The 24,725-nt window shown below is 46.1% G+C and overlaps 1 protein-coding gene, 1 long non-coding RNA gene and 1 pseudogene across 2 annotated transcripts in view; 1 reads left to right on the forward strand and 2 right to left on the reverse strand.

The window, feature by feature from the left end:
• The window catches only part of LOC106727413, a 22,718-nt gene extending 16,681 nt beyond the window's left edge, over positions 1–6,037 (reverse strand). The window contains exons 1-2 of the long non-coding RNA XR_001363597.1: positions 6,025–6,037; positions 4,206–4,207 (exon numbers count right to left, since the gene is read on the reverse strand). This is a non-coding gene — a long non-coding RNA (uncharacterized LOC106727413). The remainder of the gene's footprint in view (positions 1–4,205; positions 4,208–6,024) is intronic.
• The window catches only part of SLC18A1 (solute carrier family 18 (vesicular monoamine transporter), member 1), a 35,984-nt gene extending 24,767 nt beyond the window's left edge, over positions 1–11,217 (forward strand). Inside the window, exons 10-17 of the mRNA XM_005873796.2 lie at positions 631–691; positions 771–866; positions 6,148–6,226; positions 7,159–7,210; positions 8,447–8,510; positions 9,006–9,125; positions 9,329–9,462; positions 10,309–11,217. Of these exons, the coding sequence (XP_005873858.1) occupies positions 631–691; positions 771–866; positions 6,148–6,226; positions 7,159–7,210; positions 8,447–8,510; positions 9,006–9,125; positions 9,329–9,462; positions 10,309–10,422 (720 nt within the window). The 3' untranslated portion in view covers positions 10,423–11,217. The remainder of the gene's footprint in view (positions 1–630; positions 692–770; positions 867–6,147; positions 6,227–7,158; positions 7,211–8,446; positions 8,511–9,005; positions 9,126–9,328; positions 9,463–10,308) is intronic.
• A 4,656-nt stretch (positions 11,218–15,873) lies between these two features.
• LOC102245038 lies at positions 15,874–16,456 on the reverse strand (annotated as a pseudogene).
• Positions 16,457–24,725: the final 8,269 nt, after the last annotated feature.

Genomic DNA, 24,725 nt, shown 5'->3' on the forward strand with positions numbered 1-24,725 from the left:
ATAGATATAGATATAGATATAGATATAGATATAGATATAGATATAGATAGATATATAGATATGGCCATATATATAACTATATATATTCATGCACTAAGTTTATATATACATATATAGTTATGAGTTTAATATAGATATTTAATACACAAGGTGTGGCAAAAGAACCAAGAAGGAGACAATGACTTTGGAATCTGCACATTCATGGTTATAACATCCCAGAGCTAAAGACCTTAGAGGCCATCCAGGCAACCTCTCCCCCGAGAGCATCCTTACAGACTGTCATTCTGTCACAGTTAAATATCGGAGTTGGTATTTGTCTGATTCCAAGCCAAAGATGGCTCTGGGAAATCCATATCAAACCAGGAAGAAGGGAAGAGAAGAAAAGAATGCAAAAATCATGGGAAAATTTTTTTCTAAATACCTTGAATTTGTTGCCAAGTCAGGCCAAAGTGTGGGTAACCTGGGAACCCACTACTTGTGATTGGCATCTGAAGTTGGGGCAGCCTTGAGGGGCTGAGCCCTGACCCTGTGGGGTCTGTGCTAACTCCAGGTCAGTACATTCTCAGATTCTGTGAAAATAGGAGAAACTTATATACCATACAAACGGAGTTTTATTGTCCATGTTCTCAGAGTGCCAAGGGGACTCCGCTCCTTACACTTCTCAAAGACCCTTATATCCTGGTGGCTTCAGGTAAGTTGACAATATTCCCCCTTGGGTTGGGAGAGTCTGGGCTTCAGGGCCATGTGGCTCACAGAACTGTCCTCCCCAGGCTCCCTCTGCTTTGCCAACATGGGAGTGGCCATGCTGGAGCCCACACTGCCCATCTGGATGATGCAGACCATGTGTTCCCCTGAGTGGCAGCTGGGTAAGTGACCTTGGTCCCCAACTCAGGCTTGAGCAGAAGTGTGTGCCACGGCTCTTTCTCAGGTATTAGAGAAGCATCACTAGGTCCAGGTCTTCAGGGTCACAGAGAGACAATGTGCTTCCTTCATAGAATGACCTGCCCATTCACACCTATAAATCAAGCCTGATTGGGTGGGTAGTGCCTCCAAGAAGTGGCCCAAGAAGGACAGGGTGGGAGGGGCTGACAGGGCTGTAGAGCAGCAACTTCCTGTGTGGTAGAACCATTCATGATTTCTAGTCAGAGGACCTAGATTTTCATTTCTATTGGTTGGCTATGCAAACTGTGCAAGTCACAGAAACGTTCTGAGCATCATTTTTCTCATCTCTAAAATAGGCATCAGAATACTATCTAGTTCAAGGGTAATTTGAGGAATAAATGGCAGTCGTGCACCGTAGAACATTAATATGCACCCCCACTACCATCCATATTTTCTCGCTTCAACTCTCCTTTGCCGCATTACTTTTTTTTGCTACCTTTTCACCTCTGAAAAGGAGCTTATGGAAATGTTGTTCTGTAGCCCTCACCTAGGGAAGGTGCTGGGCTCTGTACCCCAGTGGAGAGCTCTGGGCCCAGGAGAGAGGCCTGCAGCCTCCTCTGCTCCATGGAGAGATGTCCTTGTGACCCATCTGAGGAGGGTCTGGCCCTTTCCAGGAAGCCTGAGGACAGGGACAGAGAAGTCTACGTGCAAATCGCTCAGTCACTGCAGGGAGGAAGAGGCTTATGGGGCCAGAGGGGAAGCCGATAAGGACCTGATATGGCTCAGCATGCAATAAAAAGCACTAAATCTAATTTTTTAGAGGACGATTCTAAGCAAGGCTCCCAGCCCCAAATTGAATTTTTCTGGGCTGCAGCTGCCTCTGACCATGACAATTAATTGAGTTAGTCAGTGCTTGGTGCCAACCAGCATCCCTGACCTGAGGTTCTGGCTGTGCAGGTGGGAACCACAGCTCAAAATAACCCTTCTCCAGCCTTCCGTACTCAAAAGAGAGAATATTAAAAGCAAACGAGCATCTGTCAGTGACTGGTGAATTGTTGACTTTGGGCTTGATTGTAATCGGCACAATAGTTTCCATTAGGCAGCACTGTTGCCTCTCCGTGGGAGAGGCAGAATGGCAGGTGAGACCTGAGGAAGCGCACAGGGTGGGTTCCGGGTCCCCCCTTGCAGGCCAGGCTGTCACAGCGTCAGAGCTCAGGGAGGCTTTGTCTCCCCCACCCTTGACAGCGTTCCTCAGGGCTATCTTTATCAAACTGCCGGGAAAGCTTGTTGAAACTCAGATATGGAGGCCCCACCCAGCAATTCAGTGAAACAAGTTTGCATGCCTAGCCAGTTTCCGGGTGATGCTGACACGGCCTCCGTGACCACACTGAAAAATATGGCTCTAAATGCAGATCACCTCTCAGTGCTGGGAGGAAAGGAGACGAGGCTTTGGGAGGGATTGTCGTCCATGACTGAGCACTCTAATGTCCCACGTGCCTGCTGCTCTCACCGAGGGAGAAATACTCGGGCTTTGGAGACAGGCCGCCTGGGTTTGAATCCTGGTAGCCACTTACTGGTTGTGACCTTGGATAAGTTTCCTAACCTCTTGTGAATTCCACTCTTTTTATTTATAAAAATGGAGCAGCTTTTCCTTCATAGAATGAGTTGTTTTCAGGATTAAATGAATCTATGAATTCTAAAAGGAATCGCACCATGTATGGAATATAGGATATACTCAGTAAATCAAAATCATTACTGTTTTCATAATTGTTTTTGTTTAAAGCACTTTGATAATCACAACTGTGTATAATTCCCACCCCTTGAAGATGTGCTATGAAAAATCTATGTGTGTCTGTGGACATACAGTCTGGAATACCTGTTTTGTACAAGATGTGACTGAAATGCAAGTTATTCCTGGGCCCCAAAGAACAAGACACTCTGATTGAGGAAAATCTCATTCAGAAAGTTTCACACCATTTAAAATGACAGTAAGAGGATGATCTAGGAGGCTAGAAGGCTTCCTAGGGGAACTTGATTCCAGACAATCAGGTAAACAGTTGAGTAGTTATAACTTCTAATTTTTTTAAAGCAATTAAACATAAACAAGTGGGTACAGTTTGAAACAGATTGCCACGCTTTACAGGTTGACTAGACAAATCCAGTGAGGTATACTTCACTTCCACCCGCAGAAGAGAATATTAAAAGCAAACAAGCCATCGGCCCGTACGCGGTGAATTGTTGACTTGGGGTTTAATTGTCATCGTCATGACAGTTTCTATTAGGCAGCACGTTTCCTCTCAGTACAGAGAGGCCGAGAGGCTGGCAAGGCCCATGGAAACTCACACAGCTGATTCCAGGTAGTCCCTTGTGCCAGAGCCACCTGGCTGCCACAATGGAGGTGTGGGTGGTAGAAACACCTGGAGTTGGAGTGAGAAGGCCTGGGTCCAAGTCCTGACCCTGTTTCTCAACAGATGATACTAAGGAGGGCCAGTGCTCAGAGGGTACTTAACCTGTGCCAGGAGCTACGCAAAATGGTTGCTATGCATCGTGTCATCTAAGCCTCTCAGCCAGCCTATCTAATAGGAATTAATATGATCCCCATAGTTCAGAGGTTTCTTATTCTGATCCAATTTCCCATTGCCCTCCCAAACCCTGGGCCTTATGGAACACTCTGTTGTGGGCAAGGTCCCAGTACCCTCAGCCTCTTCTCCATACACATCCCATATCTCCTTGCCCTAACTGAGACCTGGATGTTTCCTGAGAATGTTGTTTCATGCAGCCCTTTGGTGCAAACTCATGTTCCTCCTTTGCTGCTTCTGAATCATTTCTTCTTCATTCTCCTTCAAAGAACCCAACTCCTTTGAAGATCATGTCGTTAAGTTATACCACCCACCCCTCTTCACTTCAATCATCCACATCCCCTTACTTACCCCTTCTCATTCATTGAAGCTGTCAACACTGGGCTCATTTTCTTTTTCATCTCTACTCCTGTCACTGTTTTTGGTGACTTCAGTAACCAGGTGGATAATCCTCTGTTATTTAATTTTACTCTTTTGAAATGATCTTTTTCTCCTCTCCAATCAATCTCAACCAACCAAACCTTCGTGTAATCTTGACATTGACATCATCATTAATTGTATCACCTCTGAAATCTCCATTCTAAGCAGTCCAGTTATCCCCTTCCATATTCCCTGCTTAGGTACTCTAATACCCATGGCTGTAGGAACCATGCATAAACCAGTTAGTGGAACGTATCTGTGTTGAGGATCTTTCTGCAGAACTCTAGACTTGTGTGCCCAACTGCCTTATGTCTCCAGTTGGACATCTAATAGTCTTTCAAGCCTTTCATGATCCCTCCAAGCTCTTTCTTCATCTCCAGTCTCTAGCCACCCAATTCATTCAGTCAAAAACGTAGGTCATCCTTGATTTTTCTCTTTCCCCCACTCCTATGCCTGTCCCCAATCCAACAGAAAATTCCACTGACTCTACCTGCAAAATACCTTCACTTCTCTGTATAGTGACTTCTTTTTTAAAAAATCATTATTGTTGAAAATATTACAGATGTACCCCCAATTATCTCCCCATTGCCCCCCTTCACCCAAATACCCCCTGCCCCAGGCCTTCACCCCTCTATTGTCTGTGTCCATGGTTAATGTATTTATGCATATAAACTCTTTGGTTAATCTCTTTCTGCTCCCCTACCCCTCCCCTCTGTGATTCATCAATCTGTTCCAATTTCCATGCCTCTGGTTCTATTTTATTCATTAGTTTATTTTGTTCATTAGGTTCCTTGTTTGTTTATTTTTATATTCAATTATCGATAGATATGTATTTATTGCCATTTTATTGTTCATATTTTTATTTCTTCTTCTTTTTCTTCTTCTTCTTCAAAACCCTTTAACATTTCATGTAATACTTGTTTGGTGGTGATGAGTTCCTTTAGCTTTTTCTTATCTGGGAAGATCTTTATCTGACTTCAATTCTAAATGATAGCTTTGCTGGATAAAGAATCTTGGTTATAGGTCCTTGCTTTTCATCACTGCATATTTCTTGCCACTCCCTTTTGGCCTGCAGAGTTTCAGTTGAGAAATCAGCTGACAGTGGTATGGGCCCTTTCTTGTAGGTAACTAACTGCTTCTCTCTTGCTGCTTTTAAGATTCTTTCTTTGTCTTTAACTTTTGGCATTTTAATTATGATGTGTCTTGGTGTGGGCTTCTTTGGGTTCATCTTGTTCAGAACTCTGAGCTTCCTGGACTTGTATGTCTATTTCTTTCACCAGTTAAGGGAAGTTTTCTGTCATTATTATTTCAAATAGGTTTTCAATTTCTTCTTCTTCTTCCAGCACCTCCATGATGCAAATGTTGGTATGCTTGAAGTTGTCCCAGAGGCTCCTTACACTATATTCATACTTTTGCTCTTCTGATTGGGTGTTTTTTTTGCTTCCTCATATTCTAAATTGCTGATTTGATTCTTGACATGCTCTACTATTGATGCTCTGTAAATTATTCTTCATTTCATTTAGTGTATCCTTCATTTATGACTGGCCCTTTTTTATGTGGTTGATGTTCTCACTAAATTTCTTAAAGTTCTCATTAAGTTTTGTGAACATCCTTATAACCATTGTTTTGAACTCTGTATCTGGTAGTTTGCTTGCTTCCATTTCATTTAGTTCTTTTTCTGGTGATTTCTTCTGTTCTTTCATTTGCAATATGTTTGTGTTTTTGTCTTTGTTGTTTTGTCTCCACATTTTGGCTGCTTTCCTGTGTTTGTTTCTATTTACTAGGTAGATCTTCTATATCTCTTGGAATTGGTAGAGTAGCCTTGTGTAGTAGGTGTCCTATAGGGCTAGTGGCTCAGCCTGTCCATCACCTGAGCTGGGCACTCTAGGTGTACCCCTGTGTGGGCTGTGTGCATTGTCCTGTTGTAGTTGAGCCTTGATTATAAGGCAGGAATTTCACTTCCTAGGAAATATGTATGTCTTTCTCTAAAGCTCATGTTCTTATACTGATAACCAAGGGTATTTGATACATGAGAAGGCTCATTAGGGCTGGTACATTAAATGTATTAAAATCCTGCTCCTGAGGAATACAGAGGTGTGGGACCCTATGTCATCTGCTCTAAGTTTGCACAAGGATCTCCCACCCACAAATCAAACTGGTTTGCAATCCTTGAAGGAAATCTGGAGACTTCAACGTATTACAGGAAATAAGGTGTTTTAGAGTAAGTGGGGCATGTCCTGAAATGCTGACCTGTGTCTTTCTACAGGTCTAGCTTTCCTGCCTGCCAGCATCTCCTACCTCATTGGCACCAACCTCTTTGGTGTGTTGGCCAACAAGATGGGTCGGTACGTAGATGGGGGATCTGGGAAGAACAAGAGAAATGTAAGGTAGGACAGACTTTTGAGGATGTTCCTGCACATGAGATGATGAACAACTTCCCTGAGGTTGGAAGTTTAGTACAAGTACGCACAGACAAAAAATGCCCACTGTGAGCATGGGGCTGGTTAGGTGGTGAGAGCCATAAGGAGAAAGGAAGGTCCTGAGCTGGTTGCTGTAGAAGAGGCAGTAAATATTTGAGGGACAATCTTTACTTTCCAGATGTTTATTGTCCAATTGAAAAGATAAAATAACCCCACAGAGAACAAGTATGAAAAAAAGCAGTTCTCTGGGTCAGTGTTTCCAAACTGTGTTCCATGAAGCCCACAGAGGCCACCAAGGGTTGAGGACTAAGAGGTATCAGTCTGGATCCTATTCCTCCATAATAGTGAGAATAGCTTTAATTTTATTTTTGTAGTGCAGTATAAAGATTTTTAAAATAACTTTTAAAAACAGAGAAATCAGAGAATGAAAGAAGTTTGGTTGTGTTTTTTTTTGGGGGGGTATGTGGTTTCTGAGATGGATCTTGAAGACCACATGAAATATGAATACAGGAGTGGTTGTCTGAATTGGGAAAAGGCAAGAATCAAGTTACTTCCAAGGGGCCAGCGCCTTCTCGGTCCACTGGTTCCCCTTCTTCAGGAAGGGAGAATGTTACCATTACCTCCTCTGCTTCTATATGGGAAAAAGTATGCAGTCAGGAAAGAGATGGGGGAAGGAAAGGACAGAGAAAGGGCTCACCTGGATACAGTCTGGTCACGTAGAGATGCATTCATCTTCTGATGTCCTACTGGGTTCTGGAATTAGGAGTGGTAGGACTAGCCAGTGTGGTGGTGATGAGGTGGCAGGTGGAAGGGATCTCTCCTTTTGGCATCATTTAACGACAGCTCTTTTTTCCCAGATGGCTTTGCTCCCTGATTGGCATGGTGGTAGTAGGTACCAGCTTGCTTTGTGTAAGTATAATAAGGTCTAGTTGGTACAGACAGAGAAAGAAAGAGAGAGACACCAAGAAATTTAAACACCACTTTCCTTTAAAATGAGCAGAGGGTGGACTTGGCAAGGACTCAGAAAGGCCATTTCTGCTTAAGTAGGAATTTAGCACCGAAAGAGATGCCACCAGGCATCCCATTAAAGATAGGTAAGGAAGTAGAGGGAGAGGGCAGTGGGAGGGTTGGAGACGGAAGTCTGAGACTCTGTGTATGGGCATATGAAGCAATACATGTTGGTATCTATTTCTGGGGCCAGCAAGATGGTGCATTTTATGGCTTCATTTATTCATCCCATCTTGACAGAACCCCATAAGCCACTAGGTGAGCCATTATCTGTGCCTCAGCCTCCAGGACCAGAATATTAGATAGAAGAGGAAAGAAAGAAGGGCTTTTCCATTTTCAAGAGTCCCTTCAAGCTCTCTAAGCTGTTATTGTCTCCTCTTCATAATGGAGACCATAAGCACACTTACAGGGTTGCCAAGGCAATCCACATAGACCACAGCAGTGTCTGGCATATAGTGAGCCCCAGTGAATCTTAGCCAATATTATTAATAAAATATAAATACCCCTTGAGGAATCTTTCCCAAAGTTATTATCAGCCATTAATATCAAAATGATACATTAAACCCTCTGAGGGGTGAGTGTGCTGAAGTAGCAAGTTTGGGTGACTGATGCCCAGGGAGGAAGGTAATGAACCAGCAGAAGAGGAAAGGAAGGCTTCCATGGATGTCAGGGAGGGTGAGAGAATGAGCTTCACAGGCTTGTTTGTATCTCCTCTCTTTCTTGCTCCAGTGGCTAAGAGTTAAGACTGGATGATGTTGCTAACAGAAATGAGAGGAACTCCATTCAGTGAAGAATGAGGATAGAAGTGTGTGTTTGGGTGGAGGGGGCAGAGAACAGGGAGGAAGAATCCATGCAACAGAAAAGGACCATTGTTATGATATAAAGCAGTCAAATCTGAGGTTCACCATTGATCTTGCCCCTTATTAGCTCTGTAACTTTGGACAGATCGAACAGTCTAGTGTTCATATCTTTAAAATGGAGGTAAAGAGTCTTCTTCATAGGAAGTGTGAGAATCCAAACAGGTGGCACACGTGGCACAGAGCACGTGAGTGCATATCATGGGAAAATGCTTTGTTATGCTGCCTGCACATGACCCAGCTGGACTCCTGATGAACTCTTCCTCTTTTCCTACCGCAGGTTCCTCTGGCTCGTAATATTTTTGGCCTCATTGGTCCCAATGCAGGGCTTGGCTTTGCCATAGGTAAGAAGTGCCCTTAAAGCAGTGGTTCTCAACCTGTGGGTCGCGACCCCTTTGGCCGTTGAACGACCCTTTCACAGGGGTCGCCTAAGAACATCCTGCATATCAGATATTTACATTACGATTCATAACAGTAGCAACATTACAGTTATGAGGTAGCAACGAAAATAATTTTATGGTTGGGTCACAACATGAGGAACTGTGTTTAAAGGGCCAGTAGGTTGAGAACCACTGTCCTAAAGGAAATAAGAAGAATCTAAATGTTGGCTTTGGGTCACACCAGAGGAGGTCTATGGAAAGGTAGAGGGACGAGGAGGGCAGCTGGCAGGGGTATGGAGAGATGGGCTCATATTCCTACCTGGAATGGGTGTCATGTTGAGTGGGGGGACAGCAGGCTAAGGAAGTGGACTAAAGAGGGGAGGGGAAGGGAAGATGCACAGACAGGGAGGAGCCTGGGGGTATTGCTGGCAGAAGGTATTCTGTTTGCTCTGGCCACAGGCATGGTGGATTCCTCTATGATGCCCATCATGGGACACCTGGTGGACCTGCGCCACACCTCCGTGTATGGGAGTGTCTATGCCATTGCTGATGTGGCCTTTTGCATGGGCTTTGCTATAGGTAAGTTGGTGAGGGGAGAGAGGAGCACCCAGGACCTGGTGTCCCGTCTCCCTTTCCCACTGTTTACCAGGGGAAGTGGCGCTGGGATACTGACCCTCGCAGGGTTCTGGAGACATTTGACCCTGGGACATCCTCTGGGTCACCTGCTGACCCTCACCTGGTGTCTTCAATAAACACTGGTGACTTTGACTTATCTCTCACAGGCCCATCCACTGGGGGTGCCATTGTGCGTGCTATCGGTTTCCCTTGGCTCATGGTCATCATCGGAGTCGTCAACATCATCTATGCTCCTCTCTGCTGCTACCTGAGGAGGCCCCCAGCCAGAGAGGAGAAGCTTGTAAGGGGCTCTGACAACTGCTGAAAACAATCTTGTTTCTTTCCACGTTTCTCTCATTCCTTTCCACTCTGTGCTCTTACTTCCTCCTGGTTTAATCGTTCCTCTGCTTTGCCAAGTGTTCTGATCCTCTTTCCATCTTTATCTTTCCTTTGTGGACTTCCTTATTCTCCCTTCTCTACATAACCACTTCCTCTCTTACACCAGGCAGGTAAGCAGGGTCCTACGTAAACAAGGAAAATGGGAAGTTTGCAAAGAGTTGGGAGCAGGGACCATCAAAGGCATTTTATAGTTGATGTAGTTACTAGCAAAGCATGAATTACCAAATTATCTCCCTAAAATGGATAGAATTCCACTGGGTTCATTCATTCATTCATTCATTCATTCATTTGTGTCTACCATGATCCTTACCAGGTCATCTCAAACTATCAAAACTGTAGGGGAGAGAACCACCACATATGATTTTAGTTGACAAGATACTTTCCTCTTATTGAAGTATGAGCACCCTGAGGGCACGGGTGGGTTAGGGATGGATGTGGTGGCTGCTCAAAGGAACAATAGAAGAAAGGTCTGATTGGGCGGGGAAGGGGAGTATGCCGATTTCAGCTGTAGCCTGCACTACCGTTCTATTAGGATTCAATTACAAGGTATCAAATGTTTACCTTGACTAGGGTTGCTACAGTTAGGTGCCCTGGGAGGCCTGGCACGTACATGAAGCAGAAAGAGGGTCCTATGCTTGTTCCTTGAGTCTTTCCTGAGCAACCCTAGACTTGGATGAACTAGCTGGGAAGGGAATGAAGAGACTGAGTAAAGATGTTCAGTGATTTCTCTTCCTGCCTCTTGCTGCAGGCAATTCTGAGCCAGGAATGCCCAATGGAGACCCGGATGCATGCAGTCCAGAAGTCCGTGAGGGCATTTCCACTGGGGGAGAACAGCGATGAGGAGCCTGTCAGTGAGGAGTAGCAGCAGAAGGTGGTCCCTGAGCCTGTCACATGTGGTTCTATGAGGCTCAGACCTCAATGATCACCTCTTTCCCTGGAACCATGGGCCGCTCAGTCGGCTTCATTTCCCCCTCCCCTGGTGTCTCTCAACCTCCCTCCAATGGATGCCAGCCCAGGTTCTCTCCTCACCCGTGTAACCCACAGCTCCCCCTCTCACTTCGATGCCTCAGGTGGCCCATCTTTTTTGGGAGGACAGAGTGATGCTTTCTCCTAGGCTTCTGGGAGGCTGATTAAACCTGCACGATGACAGGTTCTGCAAGATGTGACTCATTTCCTGGAGGCAGCAAAGAGCACCCCCTGAAACCAGTGGGGTGACTGACAAACCTCATTTCATCTGTTGTCTGGTTTTCTTTGGCACGTCCCCAATAGATTCTCAGGGCTTTGTGCTCTGTTCCTCCCCGAGTTTTTCCGGCTAAGTTGAGAAAGCTTCCTCAACATGGTACTGCTGCTAAATTGCCAATCTGGGAAATCTTTTGCCTGGTTTGTAGTGTTTTTCCCTGTGGCAGAGCCTACAGCTGCTAATGTGACTTTTTCCTCAGTGAATGGAGGACTCTTTTTTTCATTATCACATGGAAGGGAAAGAGCCTGTTTCTCTTACGCTTGAGTTACTGGCATTCTCACTGTTCCCTCTGTGGACTTCCACCTTCCCTAAACCTCTTAGACTCTGAGAAATAAAAGTAGGAGGACAGAAAACTACTACTCCCAAGATTTCATGGGAAAAAGTACAGAGCAGCTGCCCTAAAATCCTTCCAATGGTGGATTTCCTAATTCTTTCCTGAGGATCCTAATGAGGCATTGTTCACACTTGTTGATGAATGTGTTATTGCATAATTCCAACATGGTAAACTAGATGCTCTTTTATAGCAAAGAAAACCTGTGGGCAAATACATTTGGTACTATAAACATTTTGACTTTTTGCTACTTTTTAAAAAACAATTATTGAGCAATGGGGTTTCAAGGACACATATGTAATACCTTAATCAATAAAGAAAAAAAAAGAGATGGAAGACATGACACTCACTCTTAAGTAGCTTCCCATTTTTTTGGTCAAACAGGGTATGCACAGTGTAACAATGAGCAATACTGTAAATTAGTGTCCACTCTCTTTATGTACAAAGAGACAGGGATGCTCATGGTCTGGGTGGGGAATAATAGCGAGATGGAGGCAGAGGCAGCAATGGGAAGACCCACAGGTGCAGGCTGCAGGGTGCCTGGGTATCAGACTGGGGTGTTCAGGCTTGACTGTGGCATGCTGCCTGGCTCTGATTATTGCACACCTGTGTAGGAGTTTGGTGGGGTCAGTACAAGCTCCAACTCATCAGACCACATTCAAGCTGAACCTCAGTGAATCTTATCCCTTGGACAATGGATGACTGGTTTATGGATATGTTTTTAGCGGGGTGGCATTAACTAGAGTCGCCTGATATGCAAAGTCCAGGTGCTTATATCGTCATTTAGTCAGGATGATAATTGTCTCATTTTGAAGGAGCTTAATGATAAAATTAGGAAATCATTTGTCAAAATATGTAAGCTGTAACTACAGATGCAGGCTGAGCGGAGGTCCCTGTGACTGCTGTGCAAAAGGGGAGTGGGTCGGGGGTCGGAGGGGTCCGGGGCACGGAGAATGGGTCACCGCTGATTCTCACACCCACGTGGAGGAGGATTTATAATACAGGATGGGCCTGTTACAGAAATTGTTACACATTGAAACAATTAAGAAGATCTTTAAAAAGAGAAAGTCATTCTTGACTTGCCAGTTAACATTGTTTGAGCAATATAAAACATATTTAGGGAGAAACCAATAGATATAATTTATTCAGACAAGAGTGAACACCAAATGCAAGGTATTCCAGAGATGCTTTTTATTGTTGATCAGAAATGGGTTATAAGCATAGCCTGTGTAGGAAACCTATAAGAAGGAGAATCACATAAAAACAGACAATGGAATTTGTCTTTATTAGTAACTTTACAAATGCCATGAAGAAAAGAATGCATGGTACACTTCCCACATTTACAGATGACACAAAATTCTTCTAAAAATGAAAATACCAACCCAGTGAGAATGAGCCACAAGAAGGTTTTTTGTTTTATTTTATAAAAGTAGCATAACTTGTCCGATGGCCTCCACTGTGAGGAGGTTGAGGATATACATTTCCCTTTATGGAAGCGAGGCAGTGTGGAGATTCTAAATATGCTCATAGGGTGAGAGGCTCTGAATCACCAATTACAATGCAGCAAAGAAGACAGTGGAACGAATGAGCGTATTGAGCGTTCTCAGAGTGTCGGAAACAAACCAGAAGACATTTTATTTCCCAAGTACAGAACCTGGGGTGGAAGCCACGGCACCAGAAGTTAAGGCCGTAACCATGGAGTCAGAGAAAATGCAGAGGGGGCATGTGAGATGATGAGTGGGCAGTGTGGAGAGACACAGGAAAGTCCTCACAGGATTTCAGCATCGCCGTTGAGAAGTTTGGTGCCATTAGATTCTAGATCCTTTGAATGGGATTTGCTGATGCTGTTGGCTTTTAGGATCTCATATCAAGTCTTCTGAAATCTCTATATATAAAACCCTAATATGCAAATAGACCGGACGGCGAACAATTGGACAACTGAACAACCGGTCACTATGACGTGTGCTGACCACCAGGGGGTGAGCATGGAACATGGCAGGCATCGGCCACGGCGGGATGGTGGAGCAGGTGAATGGGGGTGCCAGACCAAGGCAGGGCACCGGTTGCTGTGATCGGGGCAAGCCTCTGGTGGTTACTGAAAATTCTTTGCTCCCTCACACCATGGTCCCACCCAGCTCTTGCACCCGCTGCCGGTGACAGCCCCACTCACACCTGCAGCCGGTGCCGGCCCCAGTTGCTCTGCGCCATCAGCGGGTGAGAGCCGGGCCAACGCAGTCAGCATATGGGAGTGGCAGCAGTGGGAGTGGGGCTGCTGGCAGATGTGCCTACCGCAGCCTCTCGGCCCACAGTTCCTTTCAAGGTGCACAAATTTGTGCACTGGGCCCCTAGTTTCACAATAATGACTCTTGGTGGAGGGATTTTTATTCATTGTGCTGCAAACCCTTCAATTTAGAAAATCATGTTCTTTTGTTCTAGGAATTTTACTGTGAGATCTCCTTCATAATTTCTTCTATGTATGCCTTTTGCTTTCTCTTTTCCAAATATTTTTATTGATTTCAGAGAGGAAGGAAGAAGGAGAAAGATAGAAACATCAATGATGGGAATCTTTGATTTGCTGCCTCCTGCAAACCCTCCAGTGGGGATAGAGCCCATAACCCGAGCATGTGTCCTGACTGGGAATCGAACCAACTGTGACCTCCTGGTTCATAGATTGACTCTCAACCACTGAGCCACACCAACCGGCTGCCATTTTCTTTCTTTATGAAAATTCTATTTGTTGGCCATGGGCTTCTTGGATTGATTGTTTTTCTTTCTTTTTCCTTCTATTAATTCTTTGAACTTAATTTGTTCTGCTCTCTGAGAGATTTTTCTCAATTCTACATCCAGCTGGTCTTTGTAATATATATATTTTTTTCATTTTAACTATAATTTATAAGAGAGTTCCAATTTTTTATACCCTTCTAATCTCATTTCATGGTTGCAATATTTTTTTATCTCTCTCAGGGTGGGTCAAATTATTTTTTGCTCCTTGCATTTGTATGTTTCCTTGGTTCTGGTGTTGGCTTGTTTGAGCTGTTTTTCACTATGGAGACTTGCCTTTGAAATGCTCCTGGAACTATGATGACAGGGCTGTGAACACCTGGGGTGAGCTCTTTTATGGAGAGCTCACCAATATCAGTGTCTGTTGGTCTTGTCTCTAAATTTCTCAGTGCAAACACTTCCTGCTGGTGTGGGGGATGGGTGAAGTTAGCATATTTTGGAGCAAACTGGTTTAAGGGAGTTGGGGCGGGCAGTGGATTTCGAACTCATCACCCTCATTGTGTTTCCTGTAGAAGTGGAGTTCTTACATAGAGTTGCAAGAAAAGCATTTTGGGACCCACGCATGGGGTAAGACTTATTGGAGCAAACACAAAGGACTCAAAGAAGAGTCCCCAGGTGTCGGGTGTCTCATTCACTACCAGATGGACCAGGTGGCTCAGCTCTGTCTCACTGTGGAAGAAGTCCAGCCTTGTCTTCACCAAGCCTAGAAGAAGGGCCAGAGTCTAGAGATGTGCCATTACCTCGCATTGGCAGTGCATCTGAAGCTGCCATAGCTCAATTTAGTCCATGACAAAGCTTAGTCCAGCTCATCCAGCTAGTCCCCATCCGGCTAGTTTAGTCTCTTCCCGGCTGCACTCCATCTGGCACCTCGCTTGCATACATAGGCCCACGCTTGGAGCCCACCCAAGCTTGGGCTTGAGAGGCTGCTGCAGAGAGAGAACATGCATGAATGGGCAAATGTGATGGGCCTTTGTTAAGCTTTGATTATATTACCTCGGGTTTGGGAAGGGGTAAGTTTAGTTTCTTGCTTTGCTGTTTTTAACATTTTTATTTATTGATTTTAGAGCAAGAGGAGGGGGGAGAAAGAGAGAGAGAGAGAGAGAGAGAGAGAGAGAGAGAGAGAGAGAGATTTGTTGCTCTGCTTATTATGCATTCATTGATTGATGTTTGTATGTCTTCTGGGGATCAAACCTGCAACCTTGGAATATCAAGACAATGCTCAAACCAACTGAGCTACCCTGCCAGGGCAGTCTTCTTTCAAACTAGGCAATCTCTTTCCTGGCTCTTTGCGGACTTGTGCTGGGGCTTCCCCCTATCCAATGCCTTTCTTAGATCTGTTGGGGTTTTGTGTCCCTTATTTAATCCAATTTCCCCCCAGTTAGATGCCTCCCTCTTATGGTCACCATCTTGGCTCCTACTGCGAGTGTGCCCAGCAGAGGAATTTCCCCTTTACTCCAACTCCCCCCACCCCCTCCCCCAATAATCTGCAGGAAACAGACCAGAGGTTCCCTGGGGAGATTAGAAAGCTTGTCATTCTCCCTACAGGGGTAAGGGTGATGATGTTAATCCCCTTGGTGGAGATGCAGCCATCTCCTGGGGGTCTGAAGCTGTAACTTCCAGACCTAACCTTGATTCCAGACGCAATCAGACCCAGCGATCCAGCAGCTCCGGTCTCTTTTGTTAACTCCTAGCTACCTAAGCTAACAACTGTTTGAAGTAAGGCACAGCTCCTCTGCCTTCCATTTGAGTCATGTCCTCAGGTTTGGGGGTTTTGTTTATTTGCTTTGCCTCTCTGGTTCCATTTTTCTACAGAATAAACCCTCTGCCCCAGTGACAGGTAGGCTATTTGCTGACTTCGGGGTATAGTGGAAGGGATCTAGGTGTCCTTATATATACCCGCCCCCCCATTTGGACATCCATTTTGCTAAAATTTTCATTAATTTTTAAAAATAACTGATAGTTCATTTTAAAAGGTTGATTGAAGCGTCTGCAATGGTGACTTCCACCTCGACTCCTGATAGAAGTAATCTGCTTAACAATCTCAGGACTGTGCAAGTCAATGAGTCACTTGTGGGTCCTCATTCCCAAAAGACCTCAAGTCTTAGAACCTTCCCCACAAGGAGTTTCGCTTGTAGTGATTCTGAGTCTTTTTTTAAAAAATGTTTTATTAATTTCTTACAGAGAGGAAGGGAGAGGGATAGAGAGTTAGAAACATCGATGAGAGAGAAACATCGATCAGCTGCCTCCTGCACACTCCTTCCCGGGTAGGTGTCTGCAACCAAGGTACATGCCCTTGACCGGAATCAACCTGGGACCTTTGAGTCCACAGGCTGACACTCTATCCACTGACCCAAACCGGTTAGGGCAGTGATTCTGAGTCTTGGGAGGCATCTGAACTGGTCCTATCACCTTGAGATTCTTTTTCTTTGCGCCTCTGATCAAGGCAGCACACACCTTCTCAAAGACTTTATGTTGCGCTAGTTAGAGTAACCCTAATTCGTTGAATGCCTCTGGTTCCAATGGGCGGGCATCTTTAAAAGCCATGGCTGTGGCATGGCTTCCTGACTGACTCATTTTTCAGTGACGAGTAAGGAGCGGTAATGAAGCTGCAACCGTTTTCCTCAGAGTATCATCAATTTTTAGCCAACATTTTCATCCAGACAATTGTTTCTATCTTTCCTGTGCAATCATTTACTTTCTCCAAGTCTTTTCTTCTGAATCCTTCCATAGGGTAGCTTTTGGAGCTTATATGAGTCTCTATTCAAATCTTTTCTGCTTATTTAAAAGAATATGGGGGGAGAGGGGGCAGAATTACGCAATTTAAATTTGCTTATGAAGACATTGAAAAGAGCCAGAATTGAGACAAGTACAGAAGAGAGTTTGGTCTGTGTGTCTGTGCTTATTGCTCACATTTGCTGGAGTCTGGAGTCCTGTGAAGTTACGGACCTTATTTCTCTAATTGGCCGGACTATTTTGTTAGCAATCAGCTGGGCCAGAGCCATGGCTGAGCTTGTTTTGCTGTGCACAGCATGCCGGGTATGCAAGGCTGTGGGGGGTGGGGTTGGGGGCAATGACTTTGGGGCCCACCACTGTGCTGACTGACACCTGCATCCAGAGTACTTTCCAGAAACTGTGGAAGCAGCAATCTTGCCGTCCAGCTCCACTCTGGCAACCCTGGGTCCCTCTTGGCCTCCAGCCCCTGCCCTCTGAGCCCAGGAGTTTCTAATGGCAACCACTTGCTCTCACTCCTCAGAGATGTTCCTCTCCCCTGTTTGGATCACATGTTGCTCCATCTTTGCTCTGTCTGGTCACATGGGTACCAGCAGAAATTCTTCCAAGCCTCTGCCTGTGGATGCCTCTTCCCACCGTCCCCAGCACTGAGGCGGTCACTCGAGGAGCACTCAGGAGGGGTGGGGGAGCGGGACAGCTAAAATGCTTGGATCACTGTCTTGACTCAAGTTCTAGGATTTTCCCCATCCCCACCCCACCGCCGGCTTCTCAGTCATTTTTTCCTTTTCCTTTCTATTCTTCTTCTCCTTCTCTACTTCTGCTTCCTCCTCATCTCTCTCCTTTTTTAAAAAAATTGTCTGTGGTATATGTATAGTAACATGCACTAATTTTAAGTGCATGCTGGGTAAATGTATGTGCGTGTAACTGCCACTCAGGTAAAAACTCAGAACACTGCCCTCACCTCAGACGGCTGTCCTTCCTCAATCACCCGCCTCTTCCCCAAGGGAATCACTGTTCCCACTCCTATCCCCATCCATTGCTTTAGCCTGTTCTTGGATTTCTCCAATTACTCAGGTCTCTCTTTATTTTTCTCAACTTGATTTTATAATTTCGCTAAATTTCTTAAAGGGAAACCTATGAGGTATTGGTCCTCCTAAATATGGCATCTCACTCCACCCTCCTTGTTAAGTGTTACTGTCCCCACTTTACAAGTGAGAAAATTGAGGCCAGAGGCTAAATAATCAGCATGAGCTTAGTCACTTTCTCACATAAAAAGCAGCAGAATGAAATATGGCATCTCACTCCACCCTCCTGTGTTAAGTGTTACTGTCCCCACTTTACAAATGAGAAAATCGAGGCCAGAGGCTAAATAATCAGCCTGAGCTTAGTCACTTTCTCACATAAAAAGCAGCAGAATCCAGATTTCATCTCAGGTTAGCCTGAGCTCTTTCCTCTATAAACAATTATCTCAACAAACACCTTCTGCTCACGAACAAAACTTAACTCAGGGTACTTTTTTTGTAGCAGGGAAGTGTTACTAAAGTTTGAATGAGCCGTGGGAACTTTCCTGCACATTTTGAGAAATGTGCTATGCGACCTTCATATCTACTTCAATGTGGCTTTTCCTCCTTCCTGAGACACCTTTCAAATTGTTTCTGAAACTGGCCTCAGATTTCCCATGCTTATGGCCGACTTGCACAATCAAAAGTAAAGGTCAATTCCCCTTTCTTTCCAGAAGAGGGCAGTAAACTCCACACTAATTGATTAGACTAAGAACTCTATACTGAAGGATTCTGCCGGTGACTATTCACTAATTATTGTGAGCCTTTACACACACTTACAAATGTCCAGTAACCCTTATTTTCTACATCCCGTTCTCCCTTTCCCCCTTTGCACTCACCACACCCTTATCTCCCCTCTAACGTCGGCCTGTCTGAACCAAGCCGTTCACTGTGCCCTGCTTCTGACCTCCTCCCAGCCCTGACGGGGGTGGATGAGGATTCCGTTTTCCTTGGGCCAATCCTAAAAAGTTGTTCAGCAGTTTGTGTGAATGACTTACCTCAAGGTAAATGTGAATGGCTGACCTCAGTGCAACAAACATTGCCTAACATCTGAGTAGTACTGAGCAGATCTATAAGAGAACTTTTAAAATAGCATTTAAAACTGCAAATAAAGTAGCTAGATAGCACTTACTACGTGCTAGGTACTTCTTAAACACAGGAGCCCACAGAGGCAGTCACAGCCTCCACGTAGCCTTGCATGTGCAGGTGAGCTCCAAGTTCACGGTGCAGAGAGACAGGAGGAGACGGAGACCTGGAGGAAGGTGACCGCTGCAATTTAAGAGCTTGCTTTGGCGCCAAACTTGCTGTTGATCTGGGGTGAGTGGGCCAGAGCCTCTCCCTGCCCTACTTAAACCTCACGAGGGTGAGTGGCCTCCTATCTCTGAGGTCCTGCAGCCCTCATGGCTGTGTCACTCACCTGGGTTGTTTTTTTTTTAATTGATTTTTTTTCAGAGAGGAAGGGAGAGGGATAGAAAGTTAGAAATGAGAGAGAAACATCAATCAGCTGCCTCCTGCACACCTCCTAGTGGGGATGTGCCCACAACCAAGGTACATGCCCTTGACCGGAATCGAACCTGGGACCTTTCAGTCTGCAGGCCGACGCTCTATCCACTGAGCCAAACCGGTCAGGGCTCACCTGGGTTTTTATACACTCGGCCTTGTGTTTCATCTTTACTATCCCGAGTGGAGGAATGGGGTCTCCCCAAGCCAGAGTGGGGGCTCCTCCAGGGAGCTGCACACTACGCTGTTCACTCTTGGGCCTTCTTAGAACTTTCCACAGCACATGCGCTTAGAAAATCTTGACTGATGGGAACCTAGGGAGTCCCGGTGCTGGCGCTCACTCACTGGCATTTCCCCGTCTGGGTCTAGGTGTCCTCATCCATGAAACAGGGAGGTTAGTCCTCACCAATCCTATCCTTCTGGATTCTATGCATCCTGCTTCCTCTTTTTTAGGGTCTGCGTAGAGAAGTGATGAATAACAAAAACAGCAGTTATGCCCTAGCCAGTTTGGCTCAGTGGATAGTGTCAGTCTGTGGACTGAAGGGTCCCGGCTTCGATTCCAGTCAAGGGCACGTACCTCAGTTGCAGGCTCGATCCCTGGCCCTGGTGGGGACGTATGCAGGAGGCAACCAAGTGATGTGTCTCTCTCACATTGATGTTTCTCTCTCTGTGTGTCTCTTCCTCTCCCTTCCAGTCTCTCTAAAAATCAATGGAAAAATATCCACGTGTGAGGATTAACAAAAGAAATTAAAAACACACACACAACAACCAGCAGTCACTGGGGGAAGGAGGGGAGCTGGAGAATGTTTTACTGACCTGTGATTGGCAAATCTGTTTCATTTCTGGGTTTCTGCTTTTGAGTGTGGGCATTTTTCATGTCAATATCAAAGCAGTTCTGAGGAGTCAAAAGGGAGCCGGAAGTTTGGGTTGGAGACATCCCTGGGAGGCCCACTGCAGCCCCCAGCTGTGGCCGCTCCTCCCTCTTCCAAAACAGCAGAGGTGTTAGAGGTGGTGGCACTGAGAGGCTGCAGAGAACTGGAGGACGTGGCTCCCCAGAGGCCGTGAAAACCCGGCACCAGCAGAGCCCTCCTCAGCATAAGACTGAATTGCAGCCAGACCTGCATGCTCTGGAATCACACCCGTCCCCGGAACCCAGCCCCTGATCTCCCTTTCCAAGGGGACAGCCACGCCTTGCTCAACAGGCCATGTGATGGGTGTGGGGAAAGACCAGCCCTCAGGGTTCGAATACACAGCAGCAAGTCCTTGCTGCACCTGTCATTCACTCTGAGTCCTCAAGAGGGCATCCCTCATTGGCAAATCTGTTTCATTTCTGGGTTTCTGCTTTTGAGTGTGGGCATTTTTCATGTCAATATCAAAGCAGTTCTGAGGAGTCAAAAGGGAGCCGGAAGTTTTGGTTGGAGACATCCCTGGGAGGCCCACTGCAACTCCCAACTGTGGCCGCTCCTCCCTCTTCAGAAACAGCAGAGGCGTTAGAGGTGGTGTCACTGAGAGGCTGCAGAGAACTGGAGGACATGGCTCCCCAGAGGCCGTGAAAACCCGTCACCAGCAGAGCCCTCCTCAGCATAAGACTGAATTGCAGCCAGACCTGCATGCTCTGGAATCACACCCGTCCCCGGAACCCAGCCCCTGATCTCCCTTTCCAAGGGGACAGCCACGCCTTGCTCAACAGGCCATGTGATGGGTGTGGGGAAAGACCAGCCCTCAGGGTTCAAATACACAGCAGCAAGTCCTTGCTGCACCTGTCATTCACTCTGAGTCCTCAAGAGGGCATCCCTCAAGGGCCTGTTTCTGTGTGTATGTGGAGCTGTGACTAGCACCTGAACCAGAGCCCTGGGGTCAGTGGGGTCACTGTGGGAAGGCACAAATGGCAATGAGTCTGTTGACATACAGGCCACAGGCCCCAAGAACTTCGGAAAGATTTCCCTCCTTCCCAGAACATCTTTGTGAGTTTAGCGGGGTCTCTGGAGGCTGGATTTTCACCCAGAGGAGGACAAATAGTGGGAAGGAGGAGGAGAAGCCCCTGGCACTAACAGAGATGCCGAGTCTGAAAGCTGGATCTCACTTTAGGATGCCAGCACTGGGAAGGAGGAATACAGACAGGCTCACAGGCTGAACTAATCACTACAAGCCCCTCGATTATGCAATGAGTCCAGCAGGGCCGAGGGCAAGCCCCCTCAGCTTGACCCGTTGCCATGTGATCAGCATGTGTCAGTATAAATGGAGGGGAAAGATTCACATAAATGGATACACATGTGATTAGCATGTGTCAGTATAAATGGAGGGGAAAGATTCACATAAATGGATACAATATTACCAGGCTTCAGTGACCTTTGTGCAGTCAAGAAGTCAGGACTTGGCACAAAAAACCCTCATGCTTGCGTCGCCCGGCCTGGCAGAACACGCAGGCATTGTCTCGCTGCTGTCCGGTGCCGGTGTCATCACCAACCTGGCCAAGGGCCCAGGGATCACCGCCAGCTGTGCCCTCTGAAAATCCAGGGGAGGGGGCCAGACCTCAGCACAGGAAATGTTTGGAGAGTCATTCAGATAAGTTCTGTGCGATCATTCTGAGTCTGTTTCCCCATTCCCCACAGCAGAGCAGAGGTTTCCACTTTCAGCGGGAATTGTGGCAGGATAGTAAGAAGCTAGGGAAATTCCTTGACAAGTGGAATAAGGGAAACTGAGACAAAATCATTAAACAAGGCCAAATGATTTGAGCAATTTACAGTCAGCTAATGAATCACAAGGCTTTATCTTCCCTAACCAAGGACCCCTAGGAGCAAATGGTTTATACATTCCAGACTGTCCCAGGGCAGAACGGCCTTGATGCTGGTTCCTCTTCAATGATGTGTGTGTGTTTGTGTGTGTGTGTTGTTTGTTTGTTTTTTTAATCCTCATCCGAGGATATTTTCCATTGCTTTTCAGAGAGAGTGGAAGGGAGAAGAGAGGGCAGAGAGAGAGAGAGAGAGAGAGAGAGAGAGAGATCAATTGGTTGCCTCCCAAACATGTAGGACAGGGAAGATGGGGATGGGGGGAGGGAGGTGGTGGTGAGAAGAGAACCTGCAACCCAGGTTGGTGCCCTTGACCAGGAATTGAACCCATGACCCTTAGGTGTGTGGGCTGGCGCTCTAACCACTGAGCTACCAGTCAGGGCTCAATGATGTTCTTTTTTAAAAAAATATTTGTATTGATTTCAGAGAGGAAGGGAGAGAGAAAGAGAGAGAAACATCAATGATGAGAGAGAATTATTGATTGGCCGCCCCCTTAATGATGTTCTTAATGAGGTTCTTTAAAAATGAAACTAACCAGCCCGGCTGGTATGGCTCTGTGGTTGAGCGTCACCCTATGATCCAGGAGGTCATGGTTCGATTCTTGGTCAGGGCACATGCCAGGGTTGTGGGCACGATCCCCAGTGGGAGGCATGTCGGGGGGGGGCAGCCGATCAATGATTCTCTCCATCATTGATGTTTCTATCTTTCTCTCCCTTTCCCTTCCTGCTTGAAATCAATGAAAATATATATTTAAAAAAAACAACACGAAACTAACCAGAAAATAACCCCTGTCCCTTCTATACACACATTTTGATGAATCAACAAATTGAAGGACACACCTGAGAAGTTAATGAATATTCTGTTAAAACCCTCCCCTGAGGAGGCTGGGGGATTATTAAGGGCGGGGGAAAAAAGGAGACATATGTAATACTCTTTGTAATACTTTAAGCAATAAAACAATTTTAAAAAAAAAGAAAGAAAGAAAAAAACAAAAACAAAAACAAAACCAAAAAACCCTCCCCTGAGACCTCCCTTAAAATTCTGGCCAAAGAGACAGAAAAAGCTTCAAGACAAAGGAGCCACAGCATGCTCTTGATAGAGCACACCCAGGCCTTGTATCTCTGCTGTTTTTCTCCTAAACCCTAGGGGACCCCACGAGACTTGCAATGAGAGGAGCAGCAGCTCATGCCAGGCTTACCCCTTGAGCCTGTCTCCAGGCCCCCCTTTTCTCTGACTTCCCAGTGAGCTCACTTCTGTCACTGTGACTTTAACTTGTCAGAGAGCTGAAGCAGCCTGGCCTGGGCTCTCTCCTGTGCTTTGTCTAGCCTAAGCCCTTCCTTTGTTTCACTGGCCCCAGCTTTAATAAACATACTCTCAAAATCACCTGGCCTCGTGTTGTGAAATCTTTCCTACATGAAGTCAAGAACCCACACACTACTGGCGGGCCCAAGGCAGACCTGCTCCAGGCCTAGACCCTTCTGGCAACAGAATCACAGACGCTTAGCACGTGCAGAGACCTATGGGTGTGAGGCCAACTGCCCTTTCTCCGTGGCCTGGACAGAGGGTGTGGTCCCTTTGGCTCACACAGCTCTTCTCACAGGGACCTCACTACTCCTCTGCTGTCCTTTCTGATGGAGAACAGCTCTAATAGTTACCAAGTCATTTCTTATCTGGGAAGAAGATTAAGAGAGATCAGGGAGAGCTGGGTACTGGTTTGGGGAACCGAAGTGCCCCTGGCTGGCGTCCTCTCTGTGCTGTTGGCTTAGAACAGGGGGGCGGGGAGACAGAAGCATCTGTTGCTCTGCCTCATTGTGTGACCTGCCTGGGCCAGCTTCCCTCTCCTCCTCCTCCTCCTCCTCCTCCTCCTGCTCTGTGTCCAGCCTACACAGATTCTTCAGACTGGAATGAGTTTCCCTTGTACCACATAGAAAGCTTGTGATCCTGCTCCAAGTTCTAGCTCAAAGGCCGCCTCTTCAGTGTCATCTTCTCTGACTTATCCAGGCAGAGCCACTGCCTCTGTTGCAGCAGGAGTGCTTCATGCAGCTGCCATATTTTTACAACCATCTCCCTCCCTGGACTCCAAGCTTTCCAGGCTGATTATCAGTCTTATATCCACCTTTGCATCCTGAGTACCTGTCATGGACCCAGCATACTAGTACAGTGTGCACTCAGTTAATATTGGTTGCTGTGACCCATCTACATATGGATATAGAGAAGTATATATACACTTCTCCCCTACACGTCTCTCCTTCCTTCCTCCCTTTCTTCTTCCCATCTTTCCCTCATGTCCGGCCACAAACTCTTGCCTGTGGAGGACAGACAGGGATGCCCCCAGAATAAGCTGTAGTTGTAGGAAGAGGTTCAGAATTTCTCGTAAAGCTCTTGAAAAATTAGTTTGAAGCACCTTTTAACTTAGCAATTAGTAACAGCAACTTACAAATTAAAAGCAAGTTGCCCGGCCGGTGTGCCTCAGTGGTTGAGTGTCAACCGGGAGGTCATGGTTCAATTCCCTGTCAGGGCACATGCCTGGGTTTCAGGCTCGATCCCCAGTAGGGGGCGTGCAGGAGGCAGCCGATCAATGATTCTCTGTCATCATGGATGTTTCTATCTTCCCTCTCCCTTCCTCTCTGAAATCAAGAAAAAGATACTAAATAAATAAATAATGGCAAGTTAAACTTTTTAATTGTTTGAAAAGAACATCTGGATCGCTAAGTAAAAGAAGTAAAGCTGTTG

The sequence above is a fragment of the Myotis brandtii genome, unplaced genomic scaffold (genome assembly GCF_000412655.1).
Source record: "Myotis brandtii unplaced genomic scaffold, ASM41265v1 scaffold421, whole genome shotgun sequence".
Lineage (NCBI taxonomy): Eukaryota > Metazoa > Chordata > Mammalia > Chiroptera > Vespertilionidae > Myotis > Myotis brandtii.